The following is a 20,021-nucleotide window of genomic DNA, read 5'->3' on the forward strand; positions in this document are numbered from 1 at the left end:
GTGAACTTAAATGTTGTGAACTAAGTTGGTCTTGGTGTTCTTGAAGCATATATAATGTAATGCACGACAATGCTCTGGAGTCTTCGGGGTAGGGAGGCTAAGCACGTTAGCATGATTAGCACCAAAGGTAGCAAAATGGTCAAAACCAGAACTAAACTTTCAAGACACATATTGTGTATTTTTGAAGGTAAGAATTTGTTTGTTGAAAAACTGCAGAGTGCACCTTTGAGGTTATGGTTAGCTTTAGATTGAGTTTAGACTTTAGATTGAGTTGGAAAGTGGACAAAAGTGGAGTTTTTTTTCTTACCTGAGAAAAATAACAACAGTCTGGCCACATTTAATTGACATTCTTTCACTTCTGGATATAATCAGAACTGGAACCACAAACATCATAAACCTTTTCAGAGCGGACTCTTTCTCCTGTCAGTCTTTCCAAACAACCCGTACTTGTTTTTTGCCTTTCTAATGGTATCATCATGAGCTAACTGAGGCCTGTAGAGTCTGTGTAGGTTTTTTGTAAAAAAGATTTTTTTTGCATGGGTTGAATTTGCATTGTGTTAACACACACCCAAATGCTGCAGACCAGCAAACAGCAAAAATGTGCTCACATTTGCCGATAATCAGATAATCAAGTACAGTGGTCCCTTGCTATAACGATTTTTTGTGTGTGCAATTTTGCATGCTGTTTTTTTTGTTTGTTTGTTAGTTTTTTACTGTGCATTGTGTTCTGCGTCCTGATTGGCTGTAGACCATTGTCAATCAATCTCATGCGATGTTTCCTGTACAGAATGCGTTCAGCTTGTCAAATTTACCTAAATCTTTGATAAATCGAACTTTGAGAGTGTTTAAACAAAAGAGAAAAGTGTGAAAATGTTCATGTGTGTCTGAGAAAAGTGTATAAAGCATGTAGTCAGGGGTTTTATAGCCTTAAAACATCTATAATAATTGTAAAAAATAAAGCTAGCTACTGCGCGGATTTCACCTATCGCGGGTTATTTTTGGAACGTAACTCCCGCGATAAACGAGGGACCACTGTATGTCTGATTAGTAGCCCCTGACTGCTTTTTACCCTTTTAATTGCTATGGAAGCAGTAGGAGTGTACATAATTTTTCATAGGAGTACAAAAATTAGGAAGAATGGCATTACTTTGTTTCTAAGAAGGCTTTCAAATGTATCCATAGTGTTTTAATAAGCAGGACCTTGTCAAACTTTACCCAAGTGACCTGGAATCATAGGTTTTTGAAACTTAAGTCAAAAGTGAAACAGTGATAAGTTACCGTTTGGACTGAATGATTAATAGTCAAATCTAAGTAGTGTGATATAATCTGTTCTGTTTAACAGAGAGATATTACCGGGATTAAATTCTGCATGGCATAATATCTGCCCCTTCATGAATATAAAAGGGGAAATGTGAGGCAAGGAAATTAATTTTAAAAAGAGTTCCTGTTAAACAAACAAACTGCATCCTATCACTCCTATCAGAGGTGGATCATGTTGGCTCATCTTCTTAACTTATAATGAAAGTTCAATACCGGCATTAATACGCTGACGTAAGCCTCATATAATCTCTGAAAGTCCTCTAGTTCTAGGTCACAGTAGCAAATTGATTAACATTTACAGCTTGGTTTTTAAAGAGAATAACCAAACGTTTTTGCAGTGTGCTGCACTCTAATATTACTGTTTGGTATAAAGCGTGGCTCATCGGCACAACATTTTATCAAAAGCCAGCATGTCGATGAGAAGTGAGAAGCACCGCTGTGACTGTTCGAGAACTGAATTCAATAAACCGAGACTTTATATTCATCCAGAGTTTAATATGAACCTTCGTACCCCTCGCTGTTGTGGAAATGAAGCCCACTGAGAGCACAAAAAAATGAAAAACAGGCAACAGGGAGAACTCGGTTATTAATTTTGGATTAGACATCATGGGTGAAAATTTTCTGCAAATTAGGACGAAAGCCAGCTGAGGCAAAACTTTGACCAGTTGTACAATGTTTTTATAATATTTCACTTTATGTATTCTGTAGTGCAAAGACTGCATAAACTAAATAATGTGTTTCAAAGATTAGAGCTAATAAGTCCTATTACATGCCATGTGAGAAATGTGATGTAGAACACGCTGTTGTCAACAGGGCCCTGGAAACTGACCCACTAGGACATTTGCATCAGTAGTCAAATACAACAGTAGACTCAAATAGTCTAAGACAGATGCATTGTTCTGTATGCCAATGGATGGATGGAGGCCAGTTTCCAGTCCCAGTACAGGAGGGGACTGGTTTCCATCAGAATAGCGATAACAAAGTGTTCCTCCACAGGTTAATTTAGTCCAAAATGGAGCAGAGCCAGATCTCTGACCCCAAATTATTGAGTTTATGAGCATTAATACATAATTTCATCCACGCATTTGTTCACACTGAACTGTTTCTGCAAGCAGCCAACAGCAAAGAGTCAGCCTTTAGCCCCATTCACACAAAATTAGTCTCACCAGGAGAACGCATGTGCTTTAGGAAATAAATCACATGTTTATGCTCACATAGGACAAGCAGCTCTGTGTTTTACTTGACGGCAACATCTTTGGTCCCTAGCTACAGAGCTAGCATTAATATTAATAGACTGTGAAGCATCTCATCTATCTCACCACCCTTCAAGATTTCACTCTTCTAATGGATGTGACCTGGATCTCGCTGTTGATACGTCTCCATGTTGTTTGGCTACAACAGCACAAAATGCTGTCCAAACTTTCTTTTGTAATTACCAGAGCAGCCTCTTTTGTGCAAGAAAAAGCCAGGAGACAAACATTTAAAAAGAAAGTTTGCAAAAGGGAAAAGGTCATCCAAAACAGCCTCATGTTAATTTGCACCAGACTATTAGTATCTGGCTAAATGTGGAGGGTAATTTTCAGTGGAATTATGATCATTTTTTAATTATGGCACAGATTACCTTCACAGTTATTACAAATTATTTGAATTCCCCAGGTAAAGACTACCTGATCTCTTACAGTGTTTAATCACACAAATACAATTTCTGGATTGTTTTTGGAAACCCACGAAGATTTGCTCACAAAAACCAACAGGAACAGATTTGTAGAACTTACCAAAACAGTCCTACAGTTTTATTGTCTTTTCTTCAAGCCAAGAGCACCCAGAGCAATCACATTGCTCTGGGTGCCCACAAGAATCGTTGTGAACGTCTACGAAGCAGATTTTTCACCATCATTTCACCCGGTGCAAATTTGTTTCAGTAGCTGTTTTTAAAACTGAACACAGAGTCTAAAACTGTTTCTTTGAAACTGGCAGTAAAAACGCTTTTTAGTGCTCTAAAGTTGGACATTTTAACACGAGAGTCTGAGGATTTCTTGGAGTCAACGTCAAGTGACCACATGTTAGCTTTATTTTTTAGCTCTGAAGCTTTGTTTCTAACATGCATCGCATGCTTTGCTAAGAATGAAAGAAGTGAGATTATTCATCCAAGCACAGAACTGATTTAGTAATTTAAGCATAGTGTTATATTCATGACATTTGTTAACCTTACTGCACAAAAAAAGGCCGTAAGTACTGAAATGTGTGATTAATCAAATCAGCAATCAGATTAATTTCACTTTGATCTGTAACAAATTGAAGTGATTTCCATGTCTTCTTTATATTAGGGGACAAAAACATTTCCAGTTTGAAGTTTCAGAGCTTTAATCTCCAGCTGTCACCTTAGAACTAAACAGCTGCACAGAGTTCAGCGATAAAATAATTAACTTTAACAAAAATGTTGGTTTTACCACTCTGAGCACTCAATCACCAGGTTATTTTTACATCATAAATTGATAACTTATTTGATTGGGAACGGTGGCGCTCACAGGGATCTTTCTGAAATGCCCCTTTTTATGTGGGCACACCCAGAGCCTGAAGCAGAAGCAGCCCTTCTTAACAAAGAAAGTTGAGAGGCACTGTTGGGGGTTTTAGGTTTTGTCTGGCTCTCTTTTGTTTTAGACTCCCTAACATGGATTTGGTGCTTCTTGCAGCGGGGCTTTAGGGGGATTGAGGTGGACAGGGGCGAGCTGGAAAGGTGTGCGTTGTCTATCAATCTCACCCACACAAGGGAAAGGATTTACTGTTCATCACAGGGTTTATAAAGGGACTAAAAAATATGGATAGACAGATCAAAACTACGGTTGAATGAGAGGCGGCGGAGACGAAGGAATAGTGTTTGACTAAAATGTAGCTTAAAAACTTAGTCCAAAATATATGTATGTGTGTTTATGCACAATCTCAGCCGTGTGACAGTGCCAATTAAATTTTTGCTGGGAGCTGACCCCCAAATTAATCAGGGTGTGCAGTGATGGGATGCTTTCTCACCATTCCTGCTTTCTGACACTTGCCAGACTTGCCAGTGTTCGCTGCCTGATGCGGCAGTGGTCGTCCCTGTGTTTGGTTGACTTGATTAAATCTGTGGTGTAATGGGAAACAAATTATGGCTTATGCAACATGATGAGTTGAAGAAGGGGGGCATAATTAGTATGTTCATCCACCTCTTTAAAGAGATGTGTGGGTTTGTCTCTATGTGTGTGTGTGTGTTTGTGCAGCACATCTCCCAATCCACACTCCTTCTCCTCCCCCTTCTTCTCATTTGTGCGATGTCTCCTCGGCTTCAGTGTGTGAGTGTTTTTGTGTAGTACATGTGTCCATATGTAGTTGCTGTAGGGCCGACATCCCGGTGTGTGCTTGACAGTGTAGTGAATAGTTCATATGTATTCATGAGTAGTTACTTCAGGCACCGCCACCAGAGTCATCAGTCCTTGGTCTGAAAGTGATCTGTCAGTGGCTGTAATGATCCAGCACACACACTTACATGCACACACTCCCAGTTGCAAGGTCTTCTGTCCTTGTCAAGCACGCCAAGGTTGGTAACTCTCACATATGGCCCGAGAGCAGACGCACCTTTTTTTTGTTTCCTGGCAGAGAACAGGCTCCAACAAGTTTCCTTTTGACTGACGGGTAAACTCAAAGAATGATGTGCTGCCAGGTGAAGACTGTGGGAAAAACAGACATGTGCATAAATATAACAAACGGAGTGTAAAGTTTGGTTTAATTTTAGTGTCATTAACATACCCTGCTCTTTATCTATTTAAGGAATCTATTTGTAAATGCCTTCAGAGGGAAAATCGGTTGAATAGTAATTACTTTTAAAAATAAGATCAAACTTTCAGGAACTGTTTAGCAGTCTTCAGATTTTTAAGGCGTTTGGTTTCTAAGTAAGAGTTTTAAGATGGCTTTTTAAAGACTTTCTGCTTGTTTAGTAATGGGAATGGGTGTTGTAAGTTTGTGGGTATGTGCCCAAGTTAAAAGTTTTATTATGTAACTCATTTGTTCTGATTTGCGTTATTTTTGACATGCATTTGTTCGTCATTCATCCATCCATTTTCTGTCACTTATCTGAGTCCGGATCACAGGGGCAGCAGTCTAAGCCCATACCTCCCACTCCTTAGTGACCTCATCCAGCTCTTTTGGGAGTGGATACCAAGGCGTTCCCAAGCCAGCCAGGAAATGTAATCGTTGTAGTTGTTCAAGAGTGAGGGAGCGGGAGATTGACATATGGATTAGTTCAGCATCAGCAGGGATTTGCACGCTATACCAGTCTGGTGGGGTGCAGCAGAACCAAGCATGAAAACTAAGCTGTCAGTCTATGTTCTTACGCTCACCTATGGCCATGAGCTCTGGGCAGTGACCAGAAGAATGAGTCTGTGGATATGAATGCAAGCGGTGGAAATGAGCTTCTTCTGTAGGGTGTCTGGGCTCTATCTTAGAGTATGAGGAGCTTAGTTATTTGGGAGAGGCGCTACTCCTCCATATCAAAAACACCCAATTGAGGTGGTTTGGACATCTGGCTAGGAAGCCTCCCAGGGCACCTCTGAGGTGAGGTGTTTCTGCCATGTCCTAAAAAAAATATTCCATACAGTGAAAATCGAAAAATGTCACACTTATTATTGTTTTTGTGTTTAACATACATTTCTGTCTCCTTCTGCTTCTGTGTTTGTGCAGTGGTATCGGTAGGAACTGGCCATGGGCATCGGGTGGTAGCAGCATCCTGGCAGAGTATGGCACCCTGCATCTGGAGTTTATGCACCTCAGCAGACTCTCAGGAAATCCAGAGTTTGCTCAGAAGGTAACAGACACCGAGACTTTCAAAAGATGTTTTTTGTAATAAAAAAATATCTAAGCAATGAAATATACCAGTCCAGAGTCCAGATAAAGATGAGTATGTAAGAGTATTAGTTCTTTATTACATAAAGAAAAACAAAAATCCTAAACCGGAGATAAACAGTTCACATTAATTTATATCAATTACATCTTAGTATTGTTGTGTATAGATATTTAGTAAAATTAGTCTGCTAACTAGCTAGTCCCTTGTATAATAAAATATAATGTGCATATTTTGCAACTTTTGAGAATTTTAAGAAATATTTATGTTCTTTTTTCTTTCTTTTAATATTAGGTAATGAACATCCGTAAAGTACTCAATCGCCTGGAAAAACCTCAAGGACTGTACCCCAACTACCTGAATCCCAACAGTGGACAGTGGGGCCAACGTAAGTCCTGATTCCCAGTTTCACAACCTGTATTTTGTTCTTTCTTCCCTTTTTATTTGTATTGCTTACATGTATCCTAATACTGCTTTAAACGTTTGTATAGTACTTTTCAAAAACAGTGTTACAAAATGCTTTACAAAAAGAAATAATCCACACAATAAAATATAGTTATACAGCAGGGAAAAAATAATAAATATTTATGAGGGGGGGGGCTCAAGCACCTATTAAACTTCTGTGGACGTTATTTTCTGGGATAAATCCAGTCAGCCATTCAGAGGACTATTTAACGTCTACATTTGAAAAGTAAAGGGGAAAAGTTGTCTTTTCACAAAGGCTTAAAATCCAGCTAATTCCTGCTATTCACCAATTAACTTTTAATCGCTGAATACTCTCACTAGGTTGGATATCTAATGAATGTCTAAATGGCACTGGCTAAAATCAGGTAAAAGTTCAAAAATGATGTGGTAGACATCTACATTGGGTACTTTTAAAAACATATGTGACACTACATGCAACAAATGATGCAAATTTTAAATGCATTTTCCTAAAATTTGAGAACTTATAGATTACCTGCAAAAAATAGATATGATTATTTTCGATCAATTTTGAACTTGTTAAACTGTGGGTTTGTTGAATTATTGTGGTTTGTTAGCAATGCAAAAAGATGAATACTCACATGTAGCACATTTCTAAATTATTTAACTTCTATTTAAATCGCCACCAAGTTTATACTAAAACTATCGACTGATTACAGTCCACACATCGTTGTTGCCACAGGTTAAAAAGATGGAAAAGTCAACACTGCCAGTTTGACTGACCAAACTGGCAGTGCTGACTTGTGGTTCACTGAGCCGAGAGGTGTGCTGTACGAGGATCTGAGGCAAAATGGTGCACTGTTTATTTGCAGTTTACATATCAGAAGCTGTGCAATAAACTGCATTTTTTGGATATAGTTATGAGAGAGCTTTATATAAAGTCAACATAAGATAACAAACTTTGGGAATCCAGGTTGTTTGTGATTGAATCATTGAGAAGCTGTTTTGTGCACATCCAGGATTCTTACTCCATATTTTTGGCCGTCGTTAGATCTTTTTATTTTGTTTGTTTGAAGTACCTACTTAAGAGAGTGAAAGTGCACAAGCATATCCTTTGTTTTTTTATGTAGAATTCATTGCTGCAGCCAGGGCTAGTACAAAAGTGACTGCCTTAGACTGATTTATAGGTTTAGTGTATTTTAGACTTATTGGTCACTAATTAGCTAACATACACTATTGTAGGTCCATTAGCAGCACCACAGTCCTGTCACGTTCTTTATAGGCACAAGATGATGCTAAACATGCTCTAAACTTGAATATTAGATGCTTCTTAAACCCTGTTTCACAAACAGTGTTAGATCTGTGAGAGTTTTTGAGAGTAGGCATCCATGGTTTCAAATATCCTCGATATATGTAATGTTTTATGTCCACTTTAAAGTTCCTGCCTACTCACCAGATGCTACAGTCAGAAAGCTGAAGCTGATTTCAGAGTGTGCCAGATGTTTCACAGATGGCATAACTGCATCCAAATCAAAGTTACCACTCGCATGAACTGTTTGCGTTTGTTTGTCTTGATACAATAAAAAGGCAGTAACGTTTCAGTCCCAGGTTTCCGCTGGCTAAGCATCACCAATCACAGCCAACACCCTTCACATGTTGAACTCTTTCTTTCTTTCTCATTTGGGGATTTAGCTGCCCCCAGTTCTTCCATTAAAGCTTATTTGAGATATGAGTGTTTAGAAGGCTGCTTTGAGTACTCTGGGCCATCCTTAACATGTGGCGGATAAAAAATGTGTTAATCTTCTCGGGTTTGTTCACTGATTAACGAGAAAGTAAACATCTCCTCTGTGTGCTGTAATGCTCGACCCTTGAACTTGTCGTTTTCTTGCTAGTTTATGCCTTTGCTTTGGACAATAATTTTTATGCGTAATACTAAAGTACGCTAATCAAGCGTTCCTGTTGTGTTTGCACATTTTAAGATTTATCTCGGGCACAAATGCAAGACTGAGTCATAACTTCCTCCAAAGAATAAAGGTGAAATGGATCAGTGTGTAATTAAAATGAAAATCGTGGGTTGAAATCTTTGGGTTAATAATTAGCAAGACTTTGAGTCTGGTATCAGAAATATTAATAAAATTTGCATTTATCACTTGAAGAATGTCAGCAAGGTTAGATCGTTTTTATCCACGATGACAATGACACACTAATGCATGCAAATTACAGCTCGTCTAGATTACTGCAGTGTACTTTGTGTCGATCTTTTAAAGAAAAGAGATCTACACCTGCAATTTGGACTGACTAAAACCAAGAGATACCATCTTATTGTAGTCATTACTCTGTCTTCAGCTCAGATTGACACTTTGAAAGGGTGGCAATTATTTTTTCTAATTTTCTGTGAACTTACCACCATTTATTGTGCATTAATGAACCTTTACCATAATTTTAGATAACTTCTCTTTAAACCGTCCCAGAGCACGAATGTCCCCTCCCCTCCTGATCTGGGCCTGAGTATACTTAACATGCCCCCCTCTCTTTCTTTCATGCACTTTGCTGTTTAATTGAGGCTCTTTTTGACAGAACTGACAATCTTTCCTCTTAAACGTTGGCTTATAGATCTGCTTATTAATTACTGCATTCATTAGTGTTTTGTGCTTAGGTTGGGTATACAGAAGACTATTAATATGACTCTTAACTTGAAGCATGCTCTGCTTTATTGTCATTTTTGGTTCCAATGGGCACCATAATTTACTAAATGGACATGGTGTTGGTTTCAGTGAGGCTTGAAACTCACAATTGAAACCTTGAGTTCATCAGCAACGTGGATTTTACGGTGCATTGACGCCAAAGTCACAAACACGAAGGTTTGGCTTGAATTATTCACATGAAAGCAACGAAAGCAAACCCAGGAAAAGAAGCATCACGATAAACAGTGATGAAAATAACTGCTGCTGGTAGCGCTTTTACTTTGTAACTATTTTAAACTTCGGAGTATTGAGAAACTTGGGCTTTTTGTTATCTTAAGGATCTGCACTAACGATTATCACTTTCATAACTTTCATTCAGATTATTTCACTTTCTTTGTTTTTTGTTTTATCTGTCTACTTATGTCTTACCCAGTTGTGTTTATCTTAAATGATCGCTATGCAAATGAGATTTAATTAAAGTTTACCGAATGAAAGTTCTGTATAAATATTATGGAGCTCTGTTAACAGTGACTGAAGATAAAGAGTGCTAATATTTGTCCGTTAAACAAAGTTGATATATGCTGTTTCAGTAGGTAAACAGGCTGACAGAATGATCCAATATTAGTTTAAATTAGCTTAATAAAAATGTGTTAAGTTGTACTGCTTGTAGCTGTTGTGGAGCTTTTGTTAGGCCAGGGACACTCAGGAAGATGGAATAAGTCATGCAGAATTACCTATGCAGTAATCTTGATATAGAGGATTAATACATGTTGACGCATTGTCCCCCAGTCCCGAAGTTTGTTCCAGAGCGGGGTATCTTTAAACTAATTTGCCATGCCTCTCCCTTAGTCTATTAGATAACCCTGACACCACTCCATGACACATTTTCCTAAGTCCAGATAGGAAAGATGTCAGTTGGGTCTCAGATTAAGAGACTAATCTCCAAGGCCTTTGAATGACTTGGACACTTCTAAGGTCATGCCGAAATGGAGAGGCCCACTCTAAAGAGAAAATCCTTTACACTAGCAGCACAGGAAGTGTTTCTGCAGATGAGCCTAAAGTGGAATATCCTCTTCCTGTTCTCTTTCTTTCTCCTCACTGTGTCATCACACTTTCCATTTGAACCTTGACTTTCTTTAAATCATTGAAACCCACTATTTACCCGTGTCACTGTCAGGTATTTTCATACTCACTCCAAGCCACGTCTTTAACATCTCCGGTGCCGCACAGGTCCGCACGCTCGTGCTTCTGACAAGGCGCAGGTAACAGGGTGTAATTTTAAAGCCATTATCAGACTCGTCACACCGTGCGACTGAACAAGTAATGATAATAATGATAGAGACGTGGAGCTGGACGAAGAGGAAATAATGGAAGTCTTGATCACAAAGAGAGAAGAGAAAGGACAAGAACATAAAGAAAGGTGTATAATGTGGAGGTGATGTAACTTATAGTTTGAGAGAGGAACCCAGCACTAAAAGCCTCTCCTTTCTAACAGCACTTGTCATACGTTGGAGGAAACTGCCAGCTGGGTACATATAATTAAAGTGACACTGACAAGCGGAAAGAGTGGGCCTGCATATCAAAATCAGTTTTTCAGCCTGTTCTTAAAGCTGGTTTAAGTGGGGTTGACCACTAGAGAGCAGAAACCAGTGGCTTAATAAATGTATTATAGCGATTTAAATGAGAAGGTGGATGCCAGGTTCTTGAAGCTACAGAGACAGACACATGTCCAAACAACATTTAGTCACCTTATTACAAAAATGACCTCATGGAGGGCAAACAGGAGTTGCAAGGGGAGATTGTTATTCTCCCAGATTCAAATCTTCTCACTTGCTCTCTGTTAAATCCTGAATTTGTTAAGTCCTCACATGTATCAGCATGAATCATCAGGCCCCATCATGCCTTAAAGACCTCATAGCATCATGTTATCCCAGCAGAGGACTTTGCTGTCAAGCTACAGGCTGACTTGTTCCTAGAGTTTCTAAAAGTAGAATGGGAGCCTTCAGCTTTCAGGCAACCAGCTCCTTCTTTAGTTTCTGGAGACATTCCTTCTGGTTTTATAAGATTAGGCTTAAAACTTTGCTTGTTTTTATAAAGTTTGTAGTTAGGGCTGGGTTAGGTAAGCCTGAACAATCCTTTAGTTATAGTGCTAGAGGCTCAGACTGCTGGGAGGTTCCCATGATGCACTTCAATAACCTTTTCACTCCCGATGTGTTTACATGCCACTACGACTCTGGTTCTGCTGGAGGTCTCTTCCTATTGAAACGTCATCTTTTCCAAACGTCACCTTTGTGATCATAGGGGACTGTCTGGCTAATATTGCAGGATCTTAACCTTACAGCATAAAGCATCTTAAGGCAACAGTTGAATTTACTGTACTACCTTCCAGATTATTTTTACCAGGTTTGTTTAGCCAAAAGAAAAGGGATAATTGGATTGCATGTAGTATTGGACTGTGTGCAAACACATGCTTCGTCACAGCAGCTCAAACAGTCAGCAGAGACAGATTAAACCAGTATGAGACTGGAGAAAAGTTTTGATCAGGTGCCCTTTTTTGAGCATTTATCTTAAATATCTATGGCTTCAAACAAATCAAAAAAATTGTCAGGTTACTGCCAAACAGTTTCTCCTGATATGTTGCATATCTAGAAAATTCTTAGTCATCATGCTGCATTTTGACCAAATTTAGTCACAACTGTGGAGCCCCAGGAGTTAAACACAACATCGGGAGCGGCACCAAAATTGCCCTTTAGCCTGCTGCGTTTTCATTTCAGCTGCCTGCCAAGAACTGCAAAGATTAGGCAAATTAGCGTAATAAAGGATTAGAAAGTGACTTTGCTTGAAACATTGTTTTGCATACACAATACAAGAAGGATCATGCGCTTTGTAATTTATTGCAGTTAGACTGTGGAGTGTGAGTTGATAGGTAGCAGGCGCACACAGAGAAGGGAAAGAAGACTGAAATTACTTTAAAAACTGGCTTTTCTTTTTTCCACTTTTAATTCTTTGAGTATTTTACATTTAAAATAAACTATTATTCAATTTTACATTATGATAGTGCCATGTTTGCAACACCTTTCCACATAAAATCTGATACAGGTCTTTTGATTTCCACAGCAAAACAAATTAGAAATCCTTTAATCGACTTTTATTACTGTTTTTTTTTTCCTTTCTTTTTTTCACTGATATTCGTTCAGCCTTTATTAGAGTTCTGTCTGGTATTGTTTTTTACCACCTACTATTTTATTAAAGGGGTGTTAGTATCTGTAGTATCCTAAATCTGAATCTGCACCTGTGGTTTACTTGCTTTTATTATGTGATGGGCTGAAAAACCACTGAGAGCACATCCACGATTATAATGGTTGGCATTTAGCTGACACTCTTAACCAGAGCCAGCTACTATGATTTTATCCAAGTATTTTATGCAAATAATGACATACTCAATTAGAATAGAAACTGGAAGTTCAAACAAAAGAAGGAAAATCGTCGCTTTTATGCTCGTCTTAGATTTTTTCATCTAGACAGAAATTATGCAACAGTGATGGGGAAGGCATTTGTTGAATAAATTATAACTCGGGGATCTCTGCTGCTTAACGCTGTCTGAAAAAATATCTCCACACCGCAGCTCTCCAGAAAGGCTCTCTCTTTTACATATTGTGATTTGAAGTGTTTATATTTTATCCAAACAGCTGTGGCAGTGACTTGTGACGATTAAGTCATAGTTTCCATCCTTTCTCTGTTTATAATATATTAAAAAAATGTTTGCACAAATTTATTTCAATTGCACAGCTGTAATGCCGTTTGGCAGACTGCTGATGGTCTGTTTGAAGCGTGTGTCATCTCTCCTGATTGGCTGGTGCTGCTGTTCCTGGTTTTTGTTATTGAACTTGAGGAAGGCCAGGTACCGTTATCAGCTCAAACAAACTGTGTTCAGCTCCGTCCTCCTTTTTGCCTCACTTTAACATTATCACAGCTGACATTTAATCTCTGCACACCACAAACAACCTTAGACTCTGTTAATGATGCATGCATATGGATGAGGCTTTGCTGACCATCAGCAGGACGAATGCAAAAATGCTGCTCGGCTTGCTCAGCTCTGTGAAGGCTCACCAATAAAAAATAGCACGCACACACATCCAGAGTGCTGTTGTTTATCTTGGATCACCGGTATGCCACATACACTGTGTCATGTGAGGATGATCTTTGGATGGCAGTGTGATCTAACCCAGAAGACAGATGGGGAGGCCTGTTTGTTTCTGTGTGTCTAAGTGAGTTTCACTCCTTTCTTTATCTGTGTGTTGCAGATCACGTGTCCGTGGGTGGCCTGGGTGACAGTTTCTATGAGTACCTGCTCAAGGCCTGGCTGATGTCTGACAAGACTGATGAGGAAGGCAAGAAGATGTACTACGATGCCCTGCAGGTGCACACACTCACACACACACAATGACACTTTGACACACAATGACTTTTCAAAATGAGCTGAGGCGACTTTGACTGTTTGTGATTGAGGGGGAAAAACAAAAAGAAGTATTCAGAGTTTCAATCACAGACTTCACTGGAACTGCAGCAGGTAGTAAAATGAGCTATCAGTCAAGTGATAGTGGATCTCTTTATAAACAGATATCTGCAGGAACGTTTTATTTTTGCACCAGAAACGTTCTAGTTTGGCGTTTTTTGTGTATTTGCGATTTAGGTGACCACATCGCAGCAAACCAAACGTGACACAAACTGTGTGTTTGTGTGTGTAACACCACTAATGCTGAGAGGTGATCTTTTTTTTTAAAATACATATATTTGTCACATAAATAACAAATATACAATAGTTTATCCAACTAAATTTCCAAGTCTCCTTACAATCATATTCCTTTTTTTTCTATCCAAATAACTGTTAAAAGAGTTACCTGTTAAATCAACTGTGTTTTTGTCTCTTTATTATAATAATAGTAACAAAGGCAAAATAAATATCTGTAACCTCTAAATAAAACCTCTGAGAATTACCTTTCAAAGTTTCGTCCTTGTTGTTCAGTTGTTGCTCTAAAAGTGTCTGTCCTGCTTTGGTAACTTTTGTAAACTCGAGCCAATCAAAATGTGGAACATTGTCTCATTATGTGGTACGAGGGGATGAAAACGAGGTGCAGTCTCACATAAACTGGGACACATCGTCAACCTTCTGTATTTGTAAAGAATGAGCAGCAGATGTAATAGGAAGGTTTGGCCCAGATATCGCTTATTTGTGGAAAAAAACTGCCATTGCGGCCAGAGGCCAAGTCAGCAAACAAGCCTGTGGGTTTCCGGACCGAGTGATTTTGATAATCACTCAATCATTTTTCAGGCAAAATGTCAAAAATACTGTCCAGGTTCATCCTTTAACTTAGTGGGATTTGCTGCCTTTTTCTGAATATTTGGGGTTTTAACTGCTGATGAAGATATTTGAACATTTTTTTTTACAATTAACTATACAATTGTAAGATTTTGTGTTACAATAGTGCATGTTCATACAAAAGCTTAGGATAATGAGGTTGGTGTATACAGGTAATGCTGTTCAATACGCTCAGTTACAAACATCTGTTTGTGAGGGCAGCCAATCAGAAGACAGTTGTCTTAAAGGGGGAGGAGCTAAACTGCTTGTTTAAAGCATGGAATGAACTGAGGGCCTGCACCAGGGCCCAGTATAAGTAAATAAGGATTATTTTGAATAGTGAAGCTGCTCTAGTAGTGTCCAAAAGTATAAATAAGTCTGTGTAGTACTAAATAAATTTTAGAAAGTATTAGTCGTGATTCTATTTTCCAGTCTTTATCATGTGTTAGTACTTAGAGAGTAATGCAGACAGTATTGTGTAACTGCTTTGTATTTTATTGCTAATATATGGGGAATCCCGAGGTAACCTCTGGAAGGCTGTGAGTGTATTACATATACAGCCAGTGACCTCTAATTTGAGGCTGTTCTTGCTGAACTGACAGCATAAGGGTCTGTTTACAGATGGTGAACTGTGTGGATTTACTCTGGGGTTTTGCATCCTCCGTGCACCCTCTGAGTCATAATAAATGGTTGTTGGGTAATAGCGGAAAACAAGCATGAGGCCATCTTTTGATATTGAAAAGTGGCCTTTTTGTTGTATTTATTTCTGTCTAGCTTTGAAGCTTTGCAAGTGTTGGGTGTTGCCTCTGTAGTTTTATGCTAAAATATGCTATTTCACAGATTTAATTTTAGTCTAAAGTGGAGAGTTTTGTGATTTTTATCTCAAGTAATATAATCTTCAGGAGCTTGATACAGAGTTTGAGCAGATGGAAGGATGACACAGCTGACAGGACTACTGCTGAATAACAAAAGACACATCTACAGTAACAACAGCACTCGTAAACCCAAAGGATAGATGGCACACACGCACAGACAGACACACAGAGACAGCTTTTCTCTGTTAGAACAAATTGTCAACTTAAGTTGAGGTGACAAGCGACGGGTCTCAGCTGGAGAAAGCTGATTGTCCGTCTGTCTTTCTCTGGCACACTGGGATCGAATATATTACACAGCGACTAAAATACAGACTTAAACACGCTGGGATAGTTTACCCATAATCCCTCTTGATCTTTGAGGATTATAGGCATTCTTGTTTTATTTGTCAAGGAGAGGCTCGGGAGGAGAGAAGCAGCAGGAGGTCTATCAAAGTCACAACAAAACAGAAAAAGGAATAACTTTTACTTTTTGTACAATTTGTGCTCCTTAAAGGGTCTGTAAATAGAAAAATACAAGGTTTTTCATTTTGGAGCACTACTTATCCATTAGAGATAACAACTGGAACCAACACAAATCAGTAACTCTTAAGATGATTTAGTTATAGTTTTTCAATCATATCTAGCAATCTAGTCTTTGGTGATGAAGGTAAATCACAGCCATAAGCATTTCTATATTTCCCAATGGGATTGACATGTTTTCTTATCTGCAGATATCTGCTGAGACTGAGTATAAGGAGGAAATTATAATGACATATTATGACTAGAAAGAAATGTTTGTGCACAGCTTCAAGCATATGTTTTCTCATGTGCTCAGGGGTCATCCCAGATCTCTGGCGGTATCAATTGTAGCCTTGTTATAACAGTTTCAGTCTAATACAATTGATTTTCCCAAGGGGCCACGTGAGAGACTGGGACTGTTGTTGAGGGCGACACGAATAAGATGAACTCTCTTATGCTCTGTGTGAATTTTATCCCTTTAGAAGCTTATCGGTCTATAGAGATAAATCGGTATAAAGAAATCAGATAGTTATTGGGCATACCTGAAGTTAGCTAATTTATGCGGGCCTCCACAACAGTCCCAGTTTCTCATGTGGCCTCTTGGGAAAATTAATTGCCCACCTCTGATCTAAAAGCTCAAAGTGGATTTTTGTTGTTCAGTGATTCAAATTAAAGCAGACTCCGATTTGCCGCACTGGCATCCACCTGTCAGTCAAATAAGCCATTAATAATGAATAAATTCAACCCATGATATTATTTAAGCATATTACCATGGTCACTTTCTAGAGTCTTAGGTGATCCTGCAGTTTAGGCACATCTGTGTTGATTGTTAATGTTCTCTTCCTCATCTTTAAGGTGTGACAACAGTCATATATTTTAACCAAAGCTAACACGTTTGTAATCTGCTTTTCTTTCAGGCAATAGAAACCAACCTGATGAGGAAGTCCACCAATGGGCTGACCTACATAGCGGAGTGGAAGGGGGGGCTTCTGGAGCATAAGATGGGTCACCTGACCTGTTTTGCAGGCGGCATGATCGCTCTGGGTGCTGATGGGGCGCCCGGTGACAAGACGGGCCACCAGATGGAGCAGGCAGCAGAGATCGCTCGCACCTGTCACGAGTCTTATGCCAGGACAAGTAAACAGACACTCCACTTCATCTTTTTGCCCCACTTCTGATTTGGTTTGTTAAGCGTAGATGCATTTCATTGTAGAAGTGAATCTGTTGACATAACGTGTAGATTTCTGAATATGGCTCAATCTAAACGGTTGCTACTCTCCAAATGATCTTTCATGTCAGGTTTTTGAATGCTGTCCATGCACTGTTCATGTTTTTTAATCAAGACACTCAAATTAGTGCTTACTAAGGAGAAAGTGCTTTTAGACTCATTTAAAATTCTCATTTTTAATCAATGCCATATTTTACGAGGATGCAGTTTTTTTCCCTTTTTCCTCTTAATTCAGATAATTGTATTTATCTCCCTCATTTAAATGCATCCTTAGGTCGTGTTCTGAGTCATCATGATTTGAATGCAGTTCTGGAGAAACCTCAACGCTAGCAGTTGAATAGCATTATTCTTTTCAGTGACCACTGACCTCTAAGTTAGTGGTGTTGCTCTGCACAGCATCTACATATATTACTTATTTACTTACTTACATATTAGTTTACTTTATGTAAATATATGGATAAATAATAAAAACAAAGCGAAAGGGAAGAAAATCAGGCATGTTCACTATTCTGTAAGCCTTACAGCATGTGGTTTTCCATATATGTGCAAACATGCAAAATATATAAATATGCTGAAAAACACAGTTCTGTTCTTTATCTCTGAACATTTTCTTGTCTTGTTCTTGTCTTTTGCAGCTTTGAAACTCGGACCAGAGGCATTCCGTTTCGATGGCGGCGTTGAAGCCATCGCCACCCGCCAGAACGAGAAGTATTTCATCCTCCGTCCTGAGGTCATTGAGACCTACATGTACATGTGGAGGTTTACCCATGACCCCAAATACAGAGAGTGGGGCTGGGAGGCTGTACAGGTAAAATATCTATCTATGAAAACGAAGATTGCGTTAATTTGAGAAAAACTGGAGACAAAATTATGAAAGGAAAAGTAAAGTTTTTCTATTTAAAAATCCATAAATTGCCTGTAAAAACAAAAAAACCTCACACAAGGTCACTCATGATTTAGTAAATAATCCTCCCTAAGGTTCAGTGATTTATGTCGCCAGTCACCGATGGCCTTCTTTGTCTCCCTCTCCCTTCGTGCTGTCCGTCTCCATCACTGTCTCTCATTCAGGCCTTGGAGCAGCACTGTAGAGTTGAAGGAGGCTACAGCGGCGTCAGAGATGTCTACGCTTCATCTCCAAACTACGACGACGTGCAGCAGAGCTTCTACTTGGCCGAGACGCTCAAGTAAGACACAAACTGAACACCCTTCACTTCTGTCCTCTTATGATTGTGCTGTCATTGCATTTTATGGTGCGACTGGGACCCTGCAGCCCCGAACTGACAGAGATGTCAAGCCTCACACAGACACACACAGGTTGTCATTCAGTCACACTAAGCTGCAGGGAAGAGTGTCACACACTTACTGAAATTGAGGGAGCTGTAGCTGTACAAAATAAGCAAAGTACATTTTAGGCCCAAAATTACAAGCTACTGCCAGACGGAAAAAATATTAGGTTCACAAATGAGGCAGAAATAGAGGGAAAAGTGTTTAAACCTTCAAAAGCAGAATCTTTAGGTCTTTTTGCTTTTAGCAGATAGTTTAATGTGGATTTCTTAGGAGGAAGAATGTGGGACAGAGGGAAAGAGGGACAACTTGAAGTGTTAAAAAAAAAAGTTGGACTCAAACTGTGAACAGTGGGATTACATAGCTGTTGCTGTTATACCTGGACAGCCCAACGTTGTAACCAGAGTATCTACAGGTCCTTAAAACACATTTAGTATCAAATTGTCCTAATGTTTGTTTCACTGTTTATGTTTTGACAGATTTTAGTCAAAATGTGACTGTGCATACTGTAGCTCATGCATTGTTATAAATGTGCTGTTTTCAGAATAGGCCAGAATCCAATTCACAGTGAAATTCAGAGGTCAGAGGCAGAGAGAAAAGCTGTGAATCACAGTTAACCTAGTTATAGTATAAACCAAAGATTTAGCCTTCTGTATTTAATGAATATGAAGTAGAGGGATATCAGCTGTAAGGATTTTACTTATTTATTAATAAATAACTACAAAGAATTACTAAGAAATATGTACAAAGGAAGACTGCAGTACAGGGTTAAAAATAAAATGCAACACAGTACAAACCTTAATTATTTCAGCAGTAGGCTATAAAAAAGAGCTTTCTTCTTCTATTGTCCCAGACTGTGCAACTCAGTAAAATGCACTGTCATTCCTATAACAATTAAACCAGATGATTTCTTATAGACTGGTTATGTTTAATCAAAAAAAGTGCATTTTTTGGCATAAAAATGACATGAAGGAGAACCAAAGTGACTTACCAGTGGCAAAGATCTTGCTGCACTGCTGTAACACCAGAAGCATCTACAAGCTTAAGCCTCATTGATACGCTGTTGTGGACAGACAGCTGAAGATATAAACGGCCTCAAGGTCTCATTTCTGTTATTCTTTTTAAAGTCCAGTTGAAGTCCACTCCCTCATGCACATGCATAGTTGGTGGATTCATAGTTTTCATTCTGCCTGAAATATTTGTCAAAGCGGAGCTAAATTGATGAATTTGGAGTTAAACAGTAGAGCTGGTTACGTGGGATGAATTTACATTTTTTAAAAAGCCAAAACAAACAAGAAATATTGTGTCTAGAGAAAAGCTGTAAGACATCTGTCATCTCTCATTTAGCCCTAAATATTTAGTAGCTTGTAATTTCAGGACTCAAAAAAGCTTCCTTTTGGTTAGTTTTCTTTGTCAGAAGTACAGAAAGTGGGATGCGGTCAACGCCAAAGGCTTAATGTGGATGGTTTACTGTTATGTG

The 20,021-nt window shown here is 38.8% G+C and overlaps 1 protein-coding gene across 1 annotated transcript in view; it reads left to right on the forward strand.

The window, feature by feature from the left end:
* The window catches only part of man1a1 (mannosidase, alpha, class 1A, member 1), a 163,340-nt gene that overhangs the window by 132,046 nt on the left and 11,273 nt on the right, over nucleotides 1-20,021 (forward strand). Inside the window, exons 6-11 of the mRNA XM_006805649.3 lie at nucleotides 6,031-6,154; nucleotides 6,485-6,578; nucleotides 13,602-13,717; nucleotides 16,947-17,166; nucleotides 17,893-18,065; nucleotides 18,326-18,441. Of these exons, the coding sequence (XP_006805712.2) occupies nucleotides 6,031-6,154; nucleotides 6,485-6,578; nucleotides 13,602-13,717; nucleotides 16,947-17,166; nucleotides 17,893-18,065; nucleotides 18,326-18,441 (843 nt within the window). The remainder of the gene's footprint in view (nucleotides 1-6,030; nucleotides 6,155-6,484; nucleotides 6,579-13,601; nucleotides 13,718-16,946; nucleotides 17,167-17,892; nucleotides 18,066-18,325; nucleotides 18,442-20,021) is intronic.

The sequence above is a fragment of the Neolamprologus brichardi genome, chromosome 15 (genome assembly GCF_056152115.1).
Source record: "Neolamprologus brichardi isolate AB-2024 chromosome 15, ASM5615211v1, whole genome shotgun sequence".
Lineage (NCBI taxonomy): Eukaryota > Metazoa > Chordata > Actinopteri > Cichliformes > Cichlidae > Neolamprologus > Neolamprologus brichardi.